The sequence below is a fragment of the Mirounga angustirostris genome, unplaced genomic scaffold (genome assembly GCF_029215605.1).
Source record: "Mirounga angustirostris isolate CCGP_5_RB_7025 unplaced genomic scaffold, mMirAng1.0.hap1 SCAF_6, whole genome shotgun sequence".
NCBI lineage: Eukaryota > Metazoa > Chordata > Mammalia > Carnivora > Phocidae > Mirounga > Mirounga angustirostris.
This window is the reverse complement of record NW_026991714.1, coordinates 24,408,408-24,430,110: the sequence shown is the minus strand read 5'-3', so window position 1 is coordinate 24,430,110 and position 21,703 is coordinate 24,408,408. Positions and strand designations below refer to the sequence as shown.

The 21,703-nt window shown below is 47.2% G+C and overlaps 1 protein-coding gene across 12 annotated transcripts in view; it reads left to right on the top strand.

Annotated features, from left to right (window-relative positions):
• SRGAP2 (SLIT-ROBO Rho GTPase activating protein 2) overlaps positions 1-21,703 on the top strand; it is a 227,820-nt gene that overhangs the window by 167,447 nt on the left and 38,670 nt on the right. For 10 of the 12 annotated variants that reach the window (XM_064593903.1, XM_054507923.2, XM_054507922.2 and 7 more), the window contains exons 8-13: positions 657-881; positions 4,559-4,660; positions 5,902-6,099; positions 14,634-14,718; positions 17,438-17,465; positions 19,209-19,233. In XM_064593903.1, the coding sequence (XP_064449973.1) occupies positions 657-881; positions 4,559-4,660; positions 5,902-6,099; positions 14,634-14,718; positions 17,438-17,465; positions 19,209-19,233 (663 nt within the window). The remainder of the gene's footprint in view (positions 1-656; positions 882-4,558; positions 4,661-5,901; positions 6,100-14,633; positions 14,719-17,437; positions 17,466-19,208; positions 19,234-21,703) is intronic. The other 2 variants (XM_045876931.3, XM_054507924.2) reach the window with 1 other exon arrangement.

The window sequence follows — 21,703 nt, the reverse complement described above, 5'->3', positions numbered from 1 at the left end:
AAATTTTTGGTCTTATAAATGCTATTTTTGTCGGGCGGGAGCTTTAGTGCAGAAATCCGAGTCTGCTGCTAAGGCCTGTCCTACAACGTCAGCAGCTGGTGGGGGTGACGACCGATGATAGGGTCTGCTCCCCACTCTCTTCTTCTCCCGCTGGAGTTCAGTGTTGGTGTAAATGAACTGCTCTTGCGACACTGGTGTGAGTTGTGAACCTTAAATGCTGAAATGGCCTGGCTTGGTTCGCATGTAGTGACTTGACCACAGTGACCCTCAGGGAGTGGCAGGCCATATTTTCATTGTCGAATTTTGTTATCATGGCATCCGCAGAGAAACCCTAAAGTGGAAGGGGATTCCCTTCAACCCTCAGCCCTCTTCCTGTTTCCTAAATAGCCCTGTGCAGTGCATGGCGAAATAATTTTCCTTCTGTCCCGTTGAGTCCTCTTCCTCCCAGTCAGCCTGTAGTCCTCTGAGGTGTGTCTTCCATTGAATTGGGAGTGGAAACCAGAAATCTCACCTGAATCTTGGGAGTCAGAATGTCAGCCTTCTAGCTTCACGACCAGTCCCGGTGATATGGTCAGAGCCGCCCCGGCGGCCACCTCCCTTTCTGCCAAGCCTTGGGACTGTCTGTGGTTTGCTCATGTGGCTTTTCCGTCCCACAGCAGTGTTGTGACTTAGGCTACCACGCTAGCCTGAACCGGGCGCTACGCACCTTCCTCTCCGCTGAGTTGAATCTGGAGCAGTCAAAGCACGAGGGTCTGGATGCCATCGAGAATGCTGTGGAGAACCTGGATGCCACCAGTGACAAGCAGCGCCTCATGGAGATGTACAACAATGTCTTCTGCCCACCCATGAAGTTTGAGTTCCAGCCCCACATGGGGGACATGGTGAGGCCTTCTTCCCATCACCACACTCCCTAAGGGGCTCGAGCTCACTTGTGCCTGGATTCACTACACTAAGGCCACATTATTCTGGGGAGAGCAAGGCCCGGGGCTGGCTTCCCGTCAGGAGGGTGAGGAGCATTCCACTCATTCGGCAAATAGAGACTGAGTGTCTGCTGGGCTCCACCATAGACACTGGGGGTTAGGGCCCTCAGGGAGCTTCCAGTCTGGTGGGTTGAGAGAGAGGTGGAAATATGTGTAGGGAGGGGCACCCAGAGGGTCCAGCAAGATCAGAGGAGGTGAAAAACAGCAGGTGTATAAAAACTAACAGTTCAGTATGGCAAGAGGGAAAGATTTGGAGGAGGCCTCCAAATGGTGAGTCTGGAAGAAGAGCTGAAATGGGCCCAGATACTCAAGGCTTTTGTTGGGGAGGGAGGGCTAAGTGGGGCAATAATGATGTGATCTTTTGTCACTTGGCAGAGATCTAAAGGATCTTATTCTCTTGAGATTAGAAGATCGCAATAAAAGGGGTAGCTTTGCTTGGGTATTGAGCAAAAAAGAATGGGTAAGACAGACAAGAAGGAGCTAAGATGTCATCCCCGAGGCCTGATGCTGTCTGCCCAGGCTGGGGAACAGGAACATGGGGCCCTTTTTTGAACTTTTCCCCTCCAAGACTGAAACGAGAAGGGCCTAAACAAAGTGAGAGAAACAAGCAGCTCTTTGGTTTTCATTACTCTGAATCTTTTGGTTCCACTTGGGGTGGTTGTGCATGCATATTAGAGTGAACCTTATTCCTGTCAGTAGGAGCTACCCTTTAACCTCTGGGCTAACTCGGAAGGAGGATGTATAGGCTTACATAATAGAAATAGATGGATTTTCAGGCGTGGTTGGATTTAGGAGTGGGAATTTAAAAGACTCAGATTTTTGTTGTTGTTTCTCTCTCTCTGCTTCACATCTTGTATCTTGGGCTCTATTCTAGGTAGGCTCTCATCCCATCAGGGCAAAGTGACTGTATTTCCAGCCTGATCTTCTTGTAGGTCCAAATCCAGTGGAGGGAGTACCTGCTGCCCTCCTAGAAGCCCCCACAAAATTCTCATTGTGTCTTCTTCTTTCTGTTCGGCTGATGAGTTTATCCCTGAGCCAGTGATCATGGCTGGGTGTCTGTAGTTGGCTGATTGGCTTATGCCTAAGTTACATGCTCCATCCCGGAGTTGGGGAGAGCCTCATCCAAAATATATGACCTGAGTTGTGGGGTGGGAAGTTCCCCCAGAGGATAGTCAGGCTAAAGTTGTCAGGAGGAGGAGGAAGGGATGTGAGGTGACTGAAAAACAACCGTGTCCTCTCAACAAGGGAATGGTGTTTCCAGTAGGATTAGTCTCCAGATGCTTTTTAGAAAACCCTGTCCCAGAATGACAAGTGTTGGCAGTGTAACTAGAGGATTTGCTGTCATCGATAGTCCACAGTGGAAAAGGGGACATTTCTATCCTAAAGACAAAATGTGGAGATGATTTCTTTCTTCTCCTCAGGGAAAACCAAACCATGTACAGTTTGTTTCCATTTCTGTGACTTAGGAAATGTCAGCGTCTGAACAGATGGGGAAGTGAAATGGCAGTGTGTGCAGTCAGAGTGGGGGGGGGGGGTGTCACCGAGGCCCCAAGGAAGCCCCATTCCTCACCTGCCCTGGCTTCTGGTCCAACTTTTCTTCCAGTCCCCTTCTCCAGCTGCCACTGACATTCCTTCCCAAGAATCGGTGCAACTTGGGCACCAGCTAAGTGGAGTGATACGTTTTCTGGTGTTGACTGAGTTGCCTTCGGAGCCAAGCAGCTTCTCTCCATAAAGGGAGAACCCAAATGCCGGGTGCTCGGGCCTCTCGTGGCCCCGTCAGTGCCTCAGTTTCATACTGCGGAGCACAGCTGAAATGCATGACCTTGCACCCCGGTAGAGGACCTCTGCCAAAGCATGCATCAACAGCCCTGCTGCTTCTTAAAGGCACAGGCGTGGAGGTCATTTTCCCTCTGTGAGTCCTCCCTGCTAGGTCTTGGTTACTTTAAAATCAATAGTTCACTCTTCTACCTCCGCCCTCCCTTTGTGTGATACAGCTGATCAGTGGCTGAGCCAGGCAGGGGCCAGGGTCAGCCCTAGATCTTGCATGCTCCCCATGCAAAGGTTCTGCATTCCAGCCCAGCCTTCCTAGGAGTAGAAAATGAAAAGAGATGAGAAGGCGAGTTTTTCTTGGTCCCCGCAGCCAGTCTGTCCCCACCAGTGTGGGCTGTCTATAGACTGTGGAGGCAACAAGAGAGGGCTGCCTGGAAGTCCTTGAACTAGGGCCAAGGCTCGGGTGGCATTTTGACCGGAAGCCCTGAAATTGGCCAAGGCCCCACACTCACTGGTGTTCTGGGGCGCTCAGCACATGAGTTGATGCCAAGCACTCTCAGATGTACTAGGAGGAGGTGCTTGGCTCTACCCTTGGTGCCCCCAGAGGCTTGTGGAGCTCTGGATGCCTGACCAGTGACATCAGGCAGCCAGAGAGTTTCACTCTTGGCTCTCACCCATCCTGGCCACTGAGCTTTCTCCATTGTGTCTGCTTATCCAAGAGCCAGAGTGAAGTCAGCTCTCTTCAGATCTGAGAGCTGGCTCAGGCCAGCCCCTCAGCTGGGGGAGGAGGTCAAGTTGGTTGGGAGCTTGAAAGCCAATGGAGGAAAAGGTCAAGTCCCAGCCCCCTCCATTTGAAGAGAGGTTTTGTCTTCCAAGCAAGAGAATGGTCTGTGGGCATGTGAATGTGCCCACTCATTGCTGAGGAAGAAGGAGGCCAGTTCTGTCCAGATGTCTCTCTGCAGACAGGAGGCTGAGGGACACATGGTGGCAAGGTGACAGGAGCTGCCTCCACGTGGGCCCTCCCTCCTCATCTGCCAGCCTGGGGACTGTGGGTCACCTCCTGCCCATTCCATAGCCATGCCCCTGTCGGGAGACTGGCTCAGGCATCTTTTCCCAGAGGGAAAAGCTTATCGACGGCAGTCCTTAGGGGCAGGGCAGACTCCTTGCCCACACAGATCTGGTGCAAACCTGGGGCAAAACGATGGCTCTTTGAAAGTGCCAAGTTCCACCAGATTCTATGCCCTCTGGAGCCCTCCAGCACAGCCCGTGGACTTGTTCCTGGCTTTATACTTTCTCTCGTTGAGTCAGACTTCTCATGCGTGACCCAGATTTATAAACACGCTGGCTGCCGGCGCGGCAAGCTAGCCTCCTGACCCACTTCTCTCCTGCTTTCACTCTGGTGCACGGAGTAGGGTGAAGGAGGGGCCGGAGAGGTGGCCACTCGGACTTCTAGCAGGAAATCCTCTCTGCCAAAGCATTGTGTAGGTGGAGCTGGGGCTGCCCGAGGCACCCTGCTCTGGCCTAACGCTGGCTTCTGCGGAGCCGCAGAGCCTGCCGGGCGCCAGCCTGGGGATGGGCCCCACACGGAGGGATCTGGTCTTTCCAAACAGGTCCCACTTCTCATTCCCTCCTTGTGCTGTTTGGTCCCAGAAGAGGTTCACACACGCTGCCTTTGGATTTTTGTTTGCACATGGAAACTGTGAGGCTTACAGCTTGAACATGAGGACTTTTATTAGTAGTAGTGGGACTCTGGAACCACCAGAAGAACCATGTCCTCTTCCTGACCCGGTGTTGCTTTCTTTCGGCAGGCTTCCCAGCTCTGTGCCCAGCAGCCTGTGCAGAGCGAGCTGGTGCAGAGATGCCAGCAACTGCAGTCTCGCCTCTCCACTCTGAAGATCGAGAACGAGGAGGTGAGTTTCCTGCTTAGGAGACTTGGAGGCCCCCTCCGCGTTTCCCTGTTGAACCTCTTTCTTGCTGCCCCTCTGGGAGCAGGTGGAAGGAGCATGCAGAGAACGTCCGGGCTGCCACAAACATTTCCTAGCCAAACGTAGCCTTGGATTTTCCCCCTCTGCTACATCCTGCCCTTGAACTCCAGGAAGTTGCTCTTGCATTGCCAAAGGTTGAGCTCTATTTTGAGCTTTTGCAAATGCTTTTTTTCTTGCCCCTCTACACACATTTAATCAAAATGGCACTTGGCAGCTGTGTGAACAATATTGTGTCTCTGGAGCCACCCCCTCATGCCTGGCTTTTTCCAGCATTTTCAGACAAACAGAGGCCTTTGACTTTGACACTTAAAACATCTCCATCCTCTTAGAAAAGGGGGGCTTTCTTCTGGGCCCAGTGTCCTTGCTTTTAACAACTAGTTCAAAAGGGCAGCACGATTAATCATCCAGCTTCTTTCTTTTGTGCTCACGGGATTTCTTCCTTGGCATCTCAGTCAGTCTTACTTTTCCCGGGAAGATCAGGAAGGACTGGGGGTGGGGCCCCTTCGTTTGCGAATGGAGGAGCAAATCCACTGATATGCTGAAGGTCATGAAACAGAGCGCGGGGCATGGCAGGCCCCTCTCACATTTTAACTAGCTCTTTACATCATGAGGTTGGTTTGGATTTGTTTTATTCTCTCCATTAGCACTTCCCTTATAGCCCAGAGCTAATACTAAACTTAAAAAGTCAACACTAAATATAAGAGCTGGGTCAGGGCGCCTGGGTGGTTCAGTTGGTTAAGCAACTGCCTTCGGCTCAGGTCATGATCCTGGAGTCCCGGGATCGAGTCCCGCATCGGGCTCCCTGCTCGGCAGGGAGTCTGCTTCTCCCTCTGACCCTCCCCCCTCTCATGTACTCTCTCTCATTCTCGCTCTCTCAAATAAATAAATAAATCTTTAAAAAAAAAAAAAAAGAGCTGGGTCAAATACCTAGCATGAAGAGGGGGGTGGTTTTGAGGTCCTCCCTGGAGAGAGGAGCACTGTAAAACAGAGTCCATGTGATGGCCACGTCAGTCACTCAGCACCGTCCGATGGGGAGCAGAGCTGCCTCTTCTGACAGCAGCCCCCGGTCCCTGGCAGCCACTCCTCTCCCACTCCTCCCAGCTTCTCCATCACCTGCCCCTCTGCAGCCTGCCCCTCACGCGTTATATTGGCTCTTGTCGTGGCAGGTAAAGAAGACGATGGAAGCCACTCTGCAGACCATCCAGGACATTGTGACTGTTGAGGATTTTGATGTGTCCGACTGCTTCCAGTACAGCAACTCTATGGAATCCGTCAAGTCCACAGTCTCAGAAACCTTCATGAGCAAGCCCAGCATCGCTAAGAGGAGAGCCAACCAGCAAGAGACGGAGCAGTTCTATTTCACGGTGAGGGGGGCTCAGTGGCTCTGGAGGAACCCCTGCAGCCCACAGGGAGACTTGGAACCTGGAGCCCTTGTCAAATGTTGGAAGCGCAGTCTTTGAATATCTTGATTTGGATCTGGGCATATTCGGAGACCATTCCTCAACTTCAATTAAGACACAGATATCTCTAAGTTGTATGTGTCTAACAGGGACCCCCAAGAGAAGGGTGCTCCCATGTACACTGCTAGGAAGAAAAGGAATTTTCTTTTTTTCCTTCCCCCAGAAGACTTTTTTTTTTTTAAGAATTTTTGTTAAGCATCTAGTAGGCTTCTGTTGGAACATTTCCTTCTCAGCCATAGGGGGGTCACGAAAGGAGATCTTTATTTCTTAGTTCTTGGGAACTACATCCAAATATTCTGGCTAACACCCATCTTATTTCTAAAGTGGATAATCTCTGCTAGGTGATGCAATGACATTTTTTTATAGTTTTTGCTGATGGGAAGCTATCTTTCATAATTATGACTAAAATTCAAAAGGACAGGTAACGTGCAGGGTCAGTGGTTTGCAGAGAATTCCAAAACACTGTATTTCCTTATCCATGTATCTCCCACTCTTCTGTTAGACAAACGGACCCAATTTTTTTTCAAGTTGTGTTAACAGTCCTTGGGAAGGTTGCTGACTGGTCTTTGGTGCTGCTTTTTAATAATTAAGTTATTTTGAGCTTGCCAAGTAGGATTCGTTGATGGACTAAAATTTATTTTCTCATCTTCTGACAACCAAGAAAGGAGAAATTAAATTTGCAGATGTGAGATGAAATATAGCTAGTGAATATGCATCCTGATTCTGAATGAGAGGGATTAACTTGTTTTTCAGTCAAGAAACACAGTCTGCATGCAGTAAATTGAATTTTTCCTCCAACTGGAACAATTTGTTTAATTCTTCTTTGAACACTGCCCTTTCTCCATTAAGAACACTAGTGATTTGCTATCTTCCCTAAAAAAAGAAATCCGTTTTTTTTACTTAAGCTAAGAATTTTTCACATTTTTTTTTTAATCCTGAAGAAGGCTGTTGAAAAGGAATGATTTAACAGTATTATTCTTTTAAAATAACTTTTTTCTTGTTATGTGAAGCAAAACATGCATATGATATAAATTTAGAAACAAAAAGGAAAAAAATAAGAATCATCCACAATAGCACTACCTTGAGATAAGAGTGTTAATGTATTCCCTTCCTGTTTTTTTTTTCTCTGCACACACAAACATCTATGTGAATATGTATTTAAAATGTATTACAAAAAGTGGGATATTGGCTGTGCATATTATTTTATAATTTGCTTTCATTTAACAAGTGATAATATTTTTCCAATTCATTTCATCATAACGTTAAGTATATTTATGAGTGAAATACTAAAATCTGCACAGAGAAATAACGGAATGATATTTTGGCCCATTCATCCTTTTTTGTAAAATATTTAGCACACTGCCTGGTTTGTAGTTAGTGCTCAATAAGTGCTGAAAATTTATTGTCACTACAGTCATTATTAACATATTCATTAATCATTATTGAATTACTCATCAATAACTTATCAAGGATCTTCTATGTGCCAGGCACGATGCTAAAGCTGGGAATGCCGGGAGTGTGGAGTGAAGCGGGGAATGATGGGATTAGGCATCCGAAGGGAGAACTTCCTTTTTCACTTTGTATGTTTCTAAACATTACAGTAGATTGATTTTTGCAATCAAAAAAATAAGTATGAAAAATTTTCGGTGCATACATGCACACGCACGTGAATGGTGGCCAAGATGGGTGGAGTTGGTGAAACATCACATACAAAGTGACTTTTGTGCTTGACCTTGAGGGATGAGTGAGCCAGGCAGTGAATCAAGTAGAGAATGGCATTCCTTGAGGAAAGAGTAATCTCTGCAAAGCATAAAGGCATGCGAAGCCCCGGCTAGACAGAACGAGGACTTCTTGTCTATCATGAGGGCTGTCTCGCCACCCCAAGCTTTCTTATCTCGGGAGGTTGTTGAACACTCTAGAGGCTTTTAATAATAGGATTGTTTGGCTGGTCTGTCTGCACTGCTTAGATATAACACTACTTAATGACCCAATCTCATTACATTGCAGAAGATTTCCATTTTTTATTAAATAAGAAATTTTGACATAAAAGTCTGTATTTGAGACCGTCAGAATTACTTTCTGGCTTTCAGTGAAGCAATGACCATGTGTATGCAAGTTGACCTTTAGTAAGAGCAGGGATGACCATATTCAAACCGGTGACCTCTCAAATCCTGCCCACCCTTTCACCCCTAGCCCACTTCCTATCTTTTATGGCTGGAGTGCTACTTACCAAAATTGTGTGCAAATTTCCATAGCCAACAGGAACGTTTTTTGTCTGGGCTTCTGTAGTATTCGATGTATAAGAGAATTCATCATGTTCGTGACTGGTGCGGGGAATGCATCAAATAATTCATTTCATGATAAGAGGCCTTCTTGGGGGTGGTGAATCGGACATTTCAGAAAAGGGGAGCATGCGCATTAGCATGACTGCCTGTGCTTGCCAAACCATACGAAGCCCACAGAACTGCAGGTGTGCTTTTCCTGGTCTGTTGTCTCCACAGACGTCGCCCCTGGTTTTTTCTGTGTCCTTCAAAAACATCAGAGTAGCGCATCCTGGAAGCTCCCTTCTCTTGGAAAGTTGGGAAGAGGTCCCTTACAATGGCTTTGACTTGTAGGTAGTGTGCCTAGCAACCCAGAGGGCTGCTAGAAAGCTGTCTAGCCGTTCTCGGCTGTCATCAGATTGACCTGCCCAGATGACATCGATACAAAGTGACTCTTGATTTTGGCTCAGCTCATGATCTTAGGGTGACGAGATCGGGCCCCTTGATGGGCTCCGCGCAGGGTGTGGAGCGTCCTTAGGATTCTCTCTCTCCCTCTGCACCACTGGCTGCCCTGCCCCGGCTCACACATGCTCTCTAAATAGGTAAATAAATAAAACTGTAACGCAGGTCACCTGGTCTCAGATCATTGGCTTTCTCCTCTCTTTTGCCCTAAGTGAGGCAGTGTTTCCTGATCTCCTGGGGTTTGCATCACTTATCTTTTATAACACATGATCCAGCAGTGTCTACTTTTTATCCCATTGCTTTTTTTTTTAACTGTGATTGTTAAAAAAAAAAATTTTTTTTTTTTTAAAAGATGCAAAGAGTTCAAAAGAGCATACAGAATAAGTCATGCTTCCCCCCTTCTCTGACCCTCACTTCCTCTCCCCTCTGCCAGGGATTGAAACCAGTTTCTTCTGTGTTCTTCCAGAGATATTCTATGTGTAGACAACCACCGACTTATCCTTTAATGCGATAGAATTACATTAGAAATATAATGAAATCAAATAAAGAGAAGTATAAATAGAAGTAGACCACTCATGCTATTCTTCACTTTGCTTTTTTCAGTGAATTGTTTTCATATTAGTCCAAAGAGGTCTGCCTCCTTTTTAAATCGCTGCACAGAATTCCGTCGTATGAATGGATGTACCATCATTTATTTAACCAATTCCCAGCTCGTGGGAAGTCATGCTCCTTTGTTTAGCCAAGGATTGTCAAAACCTTATAAGGCTGGCATTTCTCCTAAGTATTTCCCTGTATGGGGGTTGGAGTGAAGAAGGAGTTAAAGGTCATGGCTGATAAAATAAATTGCCTGAATCCTTGGGCGCAGAATTGGTAAGAACATAGGGGAGAAGATGGCACCTTGGCCATTGGGGCAGTGCCCTAGACCTAGATTTGGTGTGGTCCAAGATCTTTTTTTTTATCTTGGTCTTTTCCTACAGGCACTCAGGAAACGTGTGCTAAGTAGGTACCTACTGAGCCCCTACCCTGTCAGTTAAAGAGGGAGATGGCTGCCTGTTGCAGGTCTGCTCTATCACATACTCTGTCTGACAGCTGTTTCCTGCTTTACAAATTGAGAAGAGGAGAGGAAGGTCAGTGTGCCTGGAGGTGGGGAAGCAACCACCCCAGAATGACATTCGTTTGTCTCTGTGCATGGGGCTGGCTAGACACGGCTCCCTCCTCCCCCCCGCCGCACCCCTTTGTAGCCTTCAGTTCATACAGATTAAATCCAAGGCATAGGGGCGCCTGGGTGGCTCAGACAGTTAAGCATCTGCCTTCGGCTCAGGTCATGATCCCGGGGTCCTGGGATCAAATCCCACTTCGGGCTCCTTGCTCAGTGGGGAGTCTGCTTCTCCGTCTCTTCCCTGCTCGTGCTCTCTGCCTCTCAAAGAAATAAATAATATTTAAAAAAAAAAATCCAAGGCATAAACAAGGTCCATGAGTTTTACACTGCCATGGTATTAAAGGGAAGAGGTATTTTAAATTACATTGGAAAAGCATTCTTGTTGCCTTACTTTTTTTTTTTTTTAAAGGCCAGAAACCTGTTTTGATTCAGTTGTCTTATATATTAGCATAAAGCAAAGAGGTTTAGGGAAGTTGTGTTTTTAGGTTTTTTAGGTTATCTGAGCGGGTGATTCAGGTACAAGGAATATTCTTGACTACCTGCTCATTGGCTGGACTGCATGCTATAATCATGGTCATGCTCGTTATCCTGTTTCATCTGCTAACAACCTTGGGAAAAAGACATTATTATCCCTGTTTTTCAGAGGGGGGTAAGTGACTTGCCCAAGGTAAGCGATAGGACTACAATATCTCAACTAAGACTCTTTCATTTTGCTGCAACAGAAATGTCTGTCAGGGACAAGGACCCTGAGAGAAAAATGTAACATTAATACTTTTCAATAAATAAAATTCATTGCCAACAGTTAATAACCAGTTAGGAATTATTAAGAAATAAATTAATGAGATCATAAAAATGGAATTGAAGGCTCACAGAGGCAAACAAAACAAGACCACCCCATAGACTCTTTGCCTCCCTTCCTACTTTTTTTTTTTTTTAAGGATTTTTATTTATTTATTTGACAGAGAAAGACAGCGAGAGAGGGAACACAAGCAGGGGGAGTGGGAGAGGGAGAAGCAGGCTTTCCGCTGAGCAGGGAGCCCGATGCGGGGATCCCAGGATCCCGGGATCATGGGATCATGACCTGAGCCAGGATCCCGGGATCATGGGATCCTGGGATCATGACCTGAGCCGAAGGCAGATGCTTAATGACTGAGCCCCCCACGCGCCCCCTCCCTTCTACTTTTTGAAGAAATTCTCAGTTTTCATAATATTGAGTGTAAAATGTGGAGGTAGGGGAATGGCTCTGGTCAGACTGTGTATTAGGAGCTTGGTTTTTTAGTTTGGTGATCTAAAATAGAATCCTGCCCTTTCTCTTCTCCCCCGATGACAACTCAAGGTTGGTGACTTGACTTTTGGATGTTTGGGAGGAGAGCAAGGTGCAGGGAAAGGAGTGAAAGAAATGAATTACCTGTATCAGAACATGCTTTAAATGAGGAAAGTGACCCTTAATTGACCAAGGTAGGGATTTGGAGATAACACATAAACTGTTCTTTTCATGGCCGGCTGGGCTCCACAAGTCATCAGAAAGCCACTTAAGCCTTCCTTCCCTTCAGCTGCCTCTGCTCCTTTCTCTGTGTGTCCCATCAGCATCTGAAGTCTTCTGCCAGTAAAGGCCAGGTCGTTTCTCCCAGCTTCTGTCTCATACATACCAGGGTTGACTAACAGGCGGGAGAGGGAGGTGACAACGTGCCCAGGAACTCTGGGATGGCTTTTCCCTCCCACTCCCAGCTTCCCTAGATGGGAAGCTTCCAACCATTGTTTCCACTGTTAGGGATGCAGGTCAGCCTCGACATAGTTTTTGATCCTTCAGGATTTCATGGAACCTGAAAAGGTGATCCATCATATGTCTTTATCAGATTGTTACTTATTTTAATGGTTCACCAAGTGACAGCCAGAGTTAACTTGTGAACTGTGACATGAATGAAAAGGTGATTTCCGGAATCACAAGTAGAAACATGAGTGAGAGGAAGGAATTTGCATCCATTTCCTTTGAGAATTTTGGCTGTTTTCTGAGGAGTCTGGTCTGGTCTTAAGGGTTAGAGTTTTTTGGTGAGGTTTTTTTTTCCTCGTTAGGAAACCTTTAGAGTCTTTTGGGACAACCTTCCAAAGAGGGGCCTTTGAGGGTTCAGATGTTAGCAGTAGATGTTTCCTGCAGGTTTTTCACCTCTGGGCCCTGCAGTGCTGTTCCCAGCCCACAATTAGGCATTGGTTGGGGATTAGGCATCACCCAGGGAAGACTGACAGCAGGTGAGCGGGCAGCTGGAGCAGATGGAAAGGGGAGGGTGACAAGGGAGCCTGTTGTCATGCAGATGTTCTCATGCAGAGGCTCAAAGGAGCAGAGGGAACAGGTCAGGACTAAAGCAACAGAAATGATTTGGTATAGGGTTTGTTTTTGTTTGCTTTAGACTTAATGGAGAGAGTAGGGGTACACTGGGGGGCTTGGATTGTGACCACCGAGGAAGGTTCTGTCAGAGGAGAGTGAGGCTGTTCATTTCTTTACTCATTCCTCAAGCATGTCTGCTGGGCAGGGTACTAAGCATCAGGGATGCAAAGAATAATGACTCTGACCTTAGGGAAGAGGCAGTCTGGAGAGAAAGACACACGACTCAAACCGTCTGTGCCAGGGCTGTGTGAAATTTGCAGAGGGACACGCAGAGGCATCTGGGGGAGCATGGGAAGGCCAGGATGTGCATCCCAGAGAAAGCAGATTTTTTCTTCGTTTTTACATGAGAGAGAGAGAGAAGAAATACACACTCTTGGTTAAAAGTTTACACTGTGCAGAAAGGTACAGACTAAAAGTAACTCACATTTTTTCACGCTTTTTTTTCGGCCTTCATCCTAAGTGGTAATAGCCATAAAATTGGAGGCTTGATGTATAATTATACTTTTTGCTTCATACATCGAAAGAAGGACAGAAGTATTACAATTTAAAATGTTTTATCCACTTTGCCTCATCCACTATGTCAGTGAGTCACAGATCATACCCAGGGAAACACTGCCGATTTGCCTCTGAGTTTAGATGTGGGCAGATGACCCCCGACCCAGCAGATGAACCATTGCAGCAGGAGACAACCAAGGCAAATGGTGGTCCCCATGAATGGCTGCAGGGTATTGTAGAAAGACACCAGGTTAAGGCTCCAAAGGCCTGGCACTCCCACTTCCTAGCTGGCAGCGATCTGCAGTTCAGCCCCCTCTCCCAAGATCATCTTCTCATCTGTAACAAGCAACCAACGATGTCTTCCCTAATGTGCTCTGCAGAGTTACTGTGCAAGTCACGTGCACAGTATGTGCTAAGGGCCTCTGAAAACTCTTGAATTGCCCCGAGTGTATAAACAGTTGATACCCTGAAGTTTTGTTCTGCTTCTCTCTCTGCCGTGCACCCTAATGGATGGAGCGTGCCACCATGATGGTTGAGTGCATGCACCAAATTGTCAAACGACCTATGTCCGGATACTGACTCCACCGCTCACTCACTGTTTGACCTTGAGCAACCTGTTTAATCTCCCCCAATCTTGGTGCCCTCATCCGTAAAATGGGGACAGTGATAATCAGAGTTCGTAGGGTTGTTTTGAAGATTTGATGAATTGTCCAGGGAAATCGGGCCTCTCCCTGGGCAGGCAAGGGTTGAGAGAGGTCAGATCAGAAAAGGCAAAGCACTGCAATCGTATTTTGACTGGTAGAACAGATGGGAGCACATTTCCATAACCTCATCTCGTGTTGAGAACTGCCATTATGTTGAGCAGTTGCATATGCAGGTGGGGGACAGCAGCCCCTCTCTCTGAAAGCTCAGAAATCCAAAGCTCTCCACCAAGACTCCCGGCAGAAGAGAGGAAGGAGCTGATTAAGAGACGGCTCAGATGAAGATGCTGTGCATGCTCTGTTGCAGCTTAGGCAGGGGCTGAGTCTGCCGTTGGCCTTGCTAAGTGTTGGAATACACCCTGGGAGGGGCCAGGGTGCAGCTGGATGTCAGTGGAGGTGACAAGTGGCAGGTGTGTGTCTTCACACCAAGAGGATCTGGGCTCCACCAGTCCATCCACTCCACCCCTGCCCCCCTGTTCTTCTTCAGTGGAACTGAAAGAGATGGATGAGGGGCTCTAAGAGACAGAGCTAGCCAATGTGGAGCTAGCTCCCAGGAGAACACAGAGCAGCCTACTCATCCACCACGGAAATCAGCAGCTGTCCAGATGCTCAGGGCCCAAGTAGAAATAAAGAAAAAAAAAAGGCACCTGGGGCACCTGGGTGGCTCATATGGTTAAGCGTCTGCCTTCGGCTCGGGTCATGGTCCTGGGATCGAGCCCCACATCAGGCTCCCTGCTAGGCGGGGAGCCTGCTTCTCCCTCTGCCTTTGCCTCTCTCTCTCTCTCTGACTCTCATGAGTAAATTAAAAAAAAAAAAAAAAGGAAAAAAAGAAAAAAAAAGGCACCTAGTAGAAATTGGGTCAGAAACCAAATGCCCTCTTACAAAAAGGGAATTGTACAGCTGAGCATCTGTGATTTTTTTCCTTCTTCTACTTCTTCTTCAGGAGTCTGATTGCTCTTTCTCTTCCTCCCTTACAGAAAATGAAGGAGTACCTGGAAGGCAGGAACCTCATCACCAAGCTACAAGCCAAGCACGACCTTCTCCAGAAAACCCTGGGAGAAAGTGAGTGTCGGCATTCTGCTGGAGGTTTGGCAATGAGGGGAAGGCCAAGCCCTGACCTACATGGCTGAGCCTCCATCCTGAGCCCCATGGGCCTGATCTTGTTATATGAATGCATTTCTTTTCCTAGCCTGTTTGATGTGAAGCTCACCGCCCCAAATGACTGCTTGAGTAATGGGAGAAGACCAGTGCTTAATGAAGCGCTAATGTGCATCATCTATTTGTTTAAATGGAGTGAGGCTGCTCTCCACCCTGTCCCCCTCCTCTGCCATGACTGGGATAAAGGAGCCGATGGATCCCTTACTCTCCAGACACTTTGTTAAAACTCTCAGCTCCTCTGAGGCGGGACGGAGGTAGCAGCCAGCAGGCAGGGCCAGCGAGCCGAGATAGCAGCGGGTCTGAGGAGGGGAGCAGCTTCTCAGAGGCAGGCCTGACCCACAGACTGCTGCCTCCTGTAGCATCAGGTTAAAGCATCGCTTTCTTTCTGTTTCGGAGCGTCCTGATGCTCCGTGGCAGCGCTCTCTGCCGTGGCCATGCTGAGGCCATGGTACTGAATGGCCTGTCTCGTCCATGAATCAGGGATGATTTTCACCAGACCCTGGAAAGTAGCAAAGCAGAGAACTGGACTGGCACTCTGGACTTTCTCTTCTCAGCTGTCAAACAGAAGGCGAAGGTTGAAAGAGAAACTTCCCTGGGGTTTTGGGCACCCTGCCCGGGTCCTGCCTAGCTCTCAGCGTCCTGTGATTAATGGGATTCCCAGGTTGGGGATGCCTCTGAATGCCTGGCCCCGCCTCCCTGCCCTGCTCATCTCTTCACTCCAAGATGGGGCCAGGAGGTAACACTGGTGAAAGGCAAACCTGCAGAGAAGGCTCACATTTTAAAACAAACTCTTGAGCGCTTTTCAGACGAACTGCAGAGTGTAGAAAAGCATGGCGGTACTTGTTGGCTCATTGGCGTCAGGAATGAGAGCCACACTTTTCATACCAGAGCCTCCCACCCGCTCGTCCCGTCCCATGCTCTTCCTGCGCTGGATGGTTCCCCCAGATGCTGAATTCTTTTTATCTATGATATCTTTGATCTTGTGATTGTAAAGGCATTTTCTTTTATGTGAAGAATGCCTGTTAGGTAACTTCTGTTCTCTTTCCTCCCCACCACCCAAGAGACTCAGGCTGAACAGGTTTGGGCATTGAGAGCCCAGCTTTGCTTATAGAAAATCTTTACTCTTGGGTTATCAGATCGCTTCATAGGGAATCAGAGGAAAGAAAGCCCAGAACTATTTGAAGCAAGTTATAACCATGATTTTTTCTTTTTTCTAAAATAATATAAGCATAGCCCATAAGTGAGATGGGGAGCAGAGCCTTGGGAGTATGTCTGTCTGTGTGTGTGTGTGTGTGTGTGTGTGAGTGTGAATGGGTTTGCACACACACAAACATGTACCAGATTTGCTACTGTGGAGGGGCAAAGGTTGGTGACCATTCATTAGTGCTGCAAATTGCCTTCATCTAAAGATGACAAGTTCTAGCAATAAGGAAAGAAATAGCTGCAGATCTTCCTGTGTGCAAGTCATCATGTCCCTGCCTCCTGAATGTATTTATCACCATAATGCAAGAGCCCCTTATTCTTGCCACAGAGGGATAATTGATGTGTATGAATATTCCAGAATGGAAATGGGACAGATGTTGAAAATAATGGCTCAGAATAATATTTTTGCAGATGAAAGCTGAGCCTTTAGTAATGAGAGGCTGTTAGGGGAGGGGGAGGATGTTGCTCAGGATGAGCTGAAGTGTAATCAACAATTAGCAACCTTTAAAGGCAAGGAAAAAGCCCTGCCCTCCCCCGGTCCTTGGAGTTGTTTTTCCAGGAGCTTGGATGAGGCCTGTGGGGGATGATCTCGTCCCCAGCTCAGCACCTGCTTGCGTTGCCCCTGGTTTATCTAATACAGACCATGCTTGGTTAACTGTGGATCCAAAGAAAACAGATAGATCACATCATGGCCGATGTACACATGCATATGTATTTTTTTAGAAACATAAGAATTCTTAGGAACTTTAAGATTTTCCATTTTTTAAAACTGGCTGTGACCCATTAAACTTAATATTAGGGCCTGCTATTGGATTGAGAACCACAGTTTGATAGCAATTAAATCTCATTTCTCCCTTGTCACCCCAGCCCAACCTAAGAGAATTTCATAGGAATCTAAAACTAGAACGTCCTTATCTTCTCCCTCTTCCCTGCAAACAATTCTTGCTTCCTTCTTCCCCTGCCGCCCTTACCGTGTGTGTGTGTGTGTGTGTGTGTGTGTGTGTTTTCATTACTCTGGAGCAAACAAGCTCATCCCTCCCTCCCTCCCTCACCACACACACACACCTACATACACAGAAGAGAAGCTGGATTTCACCTCTGGGAAGGTTTCTGGTACTTTGTTCTCTAAAGCATGACCCGCCTTGCTATTGTTCCCCTAAAGCCACCCCTGTTTTCCCTTTGGGAAGCAGGGTCGGCACACCTAAGCTTTAGGGACATATAGGTAGCCCTGGGAACAAGCATTAGAAACAGCACCTGCCCAGGAAGAGGCTCTGGGCGTTTCTCTTCTTTTTTGCTAGCGCCGTGATGCTAGCGGCTTTCTAGGGAGACGGGAGGGCATTTCAGGTAACCCCTGGGAATAACCCTTCCTCTCCCACCCCTTCTGCTTCCACATGAGCTTTTTGCCTTGTCTTTCCAACAGGTCAGCGGACAGACTGCAGTCTGGCCAGGTAGGTGTGGCCCGGGACAGCCCTGGGAAGGGATGAAGAGAGGCCCGTGGGGTAGAGCAGTCCCTGGCTGGGAAAGAGCCGAGGAGTTGAAGCATGAAGGCCTTGGGTGACTGCAAAGGAAGGGACTAGGGCAGGGGTTGCTTCCTTCCCTTTGCTTAGCCGAACCCATCTATCCTCAGATGGAAATGGGGTCTTCTGTGACTTGGGGAGAGAGCTGAGCAGAACGGGATGAAGGGAGTTATCATTTGCAGAAGTAATTTCAGAAACTCCCCAAAGCCATTGGGTTTGCAAGGAAAAGAAGTGTTCGACTCTGGAGGATCCTGGTAACCTACCCTTAGCTGCTAGACTTTAGCACGTGGTTTTGGGGAAGTCTGACCCAGAGAAGGAAGATCAGAAGATAGCATTTGATCTGAGATTTTCTGCATGGAAAGATGACAGCCCCTCATTAGGGACTGTTGCTGGATAATGAAATACTACATTGCACTGACTTGCCAAACAACATTGGTAGAAATCCTTGCCTGATGTACAAGTATGCAACCCTCCCAGTCTTTCCCCACCGCCCCTTCCCTCCCCGACCCCAGCCAAATATTTTCCCTCCCAGTCATGTAGCTGCTATGAGAACACTCGTGAGCTGGCGGAGAGCAAGGCATTCATCCAGCCAACAGTTCTCAGATGCCTAAAAATGTGCTGATTTAACTGGGGAAAGAGCTTTAATGGGCTGGACTCCTTGGAGACCCTGGGTTAGCCCATTATATCAACCACTTCTATCTGCCAACACACACACAATAATCATGAAGCCATTTACAATTATAGGCTCATTATTTAGAAATAGCTTCATTTGGCTTTCATCGTTTTATCATTGTGGATTACAGTAAAGATCCCGTTAATATACCAGTCTTGTTGACTGGAGGGAACCAGGATAATGGAATTCCGTGGCATATATATCTTCTTGGTGATAGAGTCTTCCTGTAAGTTCACCTGAAGTCCCATATCTGTGGAAAGCTCTATGGGAGTAAAAAAAAAGCTAAGTTGAATTCCCTTATGCTGTGTGGCCTTGGGCTGCTCTTTTCCCTCCTTCGAACTCCAGTTTCCTCACCTATAAGACAAGAAAGAGCATTCTACTAGATCTGAGGAGCTCTAGGATTCCAGAGAGGTTCCTCAGGAGCGGCCTGGTGGAAGGGGCAGAGGGAGCCCGGCAGCCAGGCTCTGGGCCTTCATGTCACCAAACGCGGGGGAGCGCTGCTCTCCTTGCTTGGGGGATTGTGTCTAAGTCCAAGTCCCTTGGAGAAGAGGCGTCTGAGCTTGCAAGGCATTCACCTGAAGGACTGCCATGGTTCCTTCCAGTCTGGCTGCTCTGTCCTCTAAACTCTAGGAAAATTGCTCCCCAAGGATCTCTAAGAGAAAGAAAACTGTAGCTTCCTTTAGCGTTTCCTTGTGTCTCCTGCAAACAGAGATGATCTTATTGTCTAACGCAGGTACATTTTACTGCCCGTTGAACCAGTTCCTTCCTACTCTAGTTTTGAATGGTTGCAGATAGTAAGTACAGAGACCTCTGTGCTCTGAAAGAGCTTCATTGGGCTTTATTCGGAAAGTAACTTAGCAAGTCTCTTAGCTGGTTCTGGGACTGAGCTGAATAATGCATCTTGCTTCATTAACTAACACACAGATTGTTTTTAATCCCATTTTCTCTTTTTTCTCCTGGTGCCGGTTCGGTTCTCTCTGATTTGGCGGGGTCAACTGCAGGCGTAGCTCAACCGTGAGGAAGCAGGTAAGGGCCCAGCAAGAGCCAGTCTGGTCGGGTGTGATGATCACATCCCACGGATGGAACCCTACTGTGGGCAGGACAGACACTTTCCTGACTTCCTGCCTGCGTTCGGGAGATACCATTCAGTCAGAGTACGTTTCATATTATATTGACTTCATTGATTGAGCTGGTTCAGCTGGAGTCTTTCTGACTTACTCCTCCCTCTCTAGTCGTGCACCGTCTTCCTTGCTGGAGATTTGGTTTGACTTAGCAGATTGTGCCAGACATGCCCGTGGTGTCACTTCTCTGGGAAACCATGAAGGGGGCCTCACATTTTATACATAAGCTACAAATGTGAGTAACTCGCAGCAGCCAGTGACCTAGACTAGACTGCTGTAGGTTTGCAGATTTTTTTTTTCCTGGTGTTGTGGTCATCCTAGATGCATTTCTTAGACATGCTGAAAATGCGAGATAAATCTGACCTGAGAATGATTGGCAAAATTGATATTCAGCTCTGTGCTTGCATGATCGTTAGTATTGTATTAAAATCTGACGCTGGTCAGCCAGCTCTTCTTACCCATCTGAGGGCAGGATCTTAGAAGGCAGGGGCTGGGTAATGCACATCAATGGATAATCTAAATAGTACTTGTGCTTGTGTAAAAAAAAAAATTCATTTAAGTGTTTTTTGCAGTAGCAAATTTGACTTCCTCATTATACCTTATTGCAAATACTGAAATGATTTTGTGTCCGCTAAGCTCATACGAGCTATATGTAGCAGCAGTTAGCAGGGAGGAGGTGGGGAGAGCCCCAAAATGTCTTGTGTCTACTCAGAGGGAAACTGATGCAGGCTTTAAAAGATCATTTTGGGTAATTCACAGTGGCTGTAGCCACAGAGAGATAATCGAATGTAGAGGGCACATGGTTTCTGTTGTGTCAGCAGCCCCAACAGGGTCTTCAGCCCATGTGACTGCCTCAGCTAGCTGGGCCATCCAGCTGGGATATTCGGATGACATAGCTCTCACTTGTCCTAGCTTTGCTGTCACTATTTTTCCCCCCTTCTCTGCTTCAGATCTCATTATAGTGATATAATTATACATTTTTAACTTTGTAATTAAATACAATTAAATATAAATATAATAAGATAATTATACATTTTTTTAATTTATAAAGATTTCATCGCATCTTTCCTTCCTGTGGTTCCTCTATTTCTTTCTTCTGCCCCTTCTCCCATAATTTCATCTAAAACTAGAGAAGAATGGGGGTGCCAGGGTAGCTCAGTTGGCTAAGCATCTGACTCTTGGTTTCGGCTCAGGTCATGATCTCAGGGTCATGAGATCGAGCACCACGTTGGGGTCCATTCTCAGCATGGAGTCTGCTTGAGATCCTCTCCCTTATCCTCTTCTCCCCCTTCCCTGCTTGCACTCTCTCTCTCTCTCTCTCAAATAAATAAATAAATAAAATCTTAAAAAAAAAAGAAAAAACTAGAGAAGAATGGAGTGCCTCCCAGGGATAACCTATTGCATTTAAAATTAAAAGGTGGCGGGGGGGGCACGCCTGGGTGATTCAAGTCAGTTGAGTGCCCGACTCTTGGTTTCAGCTCAGGTCACGATCTCAGGGTTGTGGGATTGAGCCCTGCGTCCGGCTCCACGCTCAGCAGGGAGTCTGCTTGGGATTCTCTCTCCCTCTCCCTCTGCCCCTCCTCCCCACTTGCACACATGCTGGTGTGCACTCTGTCTCTCTTTCTCTGAAATAAATAAATCTTCAAAAAAATAAAATTAATAGTTGGATATCTTATAAAGAGGGAGCCAGCTTTTTTCCCTTCAACACTAAGAACAGGGTTGAACGTACCATTTGTTCATTTCAGTTCCTGGGCTGAAACTGGGCCTCCTGCATCTAGTTGGATCAGAAGTACGATGTGTGAGGGCCTCAGAGCCTGCACTGTGGCCGCAGATGTGTGGGAGAGCACGGGGTTGGCGGGCAGTGGGCGGCCCTGGCTGGGCTCACTGTCAGAGGGGAGCAGCGCCCACCTGTTGTGCATCGTGCTGCTTCTCTGTGGTCATAGGCAGAGCACATGTGCCTGGTGCTAAATGTGCGCAAGAGCTCCCGGATGCACCCAAAACTCAATCAAATAAAGACCTTGTTTCTCGTTCTGCTGCTCCAGTTTCTCTCCAGCAGCTCAGCCCCAATGGTGGATCAGTAAAAGAGTTTTTCTACACTAGGCAGGCAGGTAAATAGTCATTTGGAAGATGAGTAGTCTTGTATAAGGATATAAATAATTGTTTGGTTTTTTATGGCAAGTCAGCCAAACAAGACGAAGAATCTGGTAGCTTTTGTTTTTGAGGGTCCCTAGTGGGTTCCAGTCATTTTTGACCCTAGTAAAGCCTAGGTTCAAACCACCCTAACCTTTTCTGCCTCAACTGCTGCTTCCAGGCTTTCCCTGCTACCCTCAAGCCCAGCATTTTCTCTTTCCCATCACTTGTGTCTCTTCTTTGTT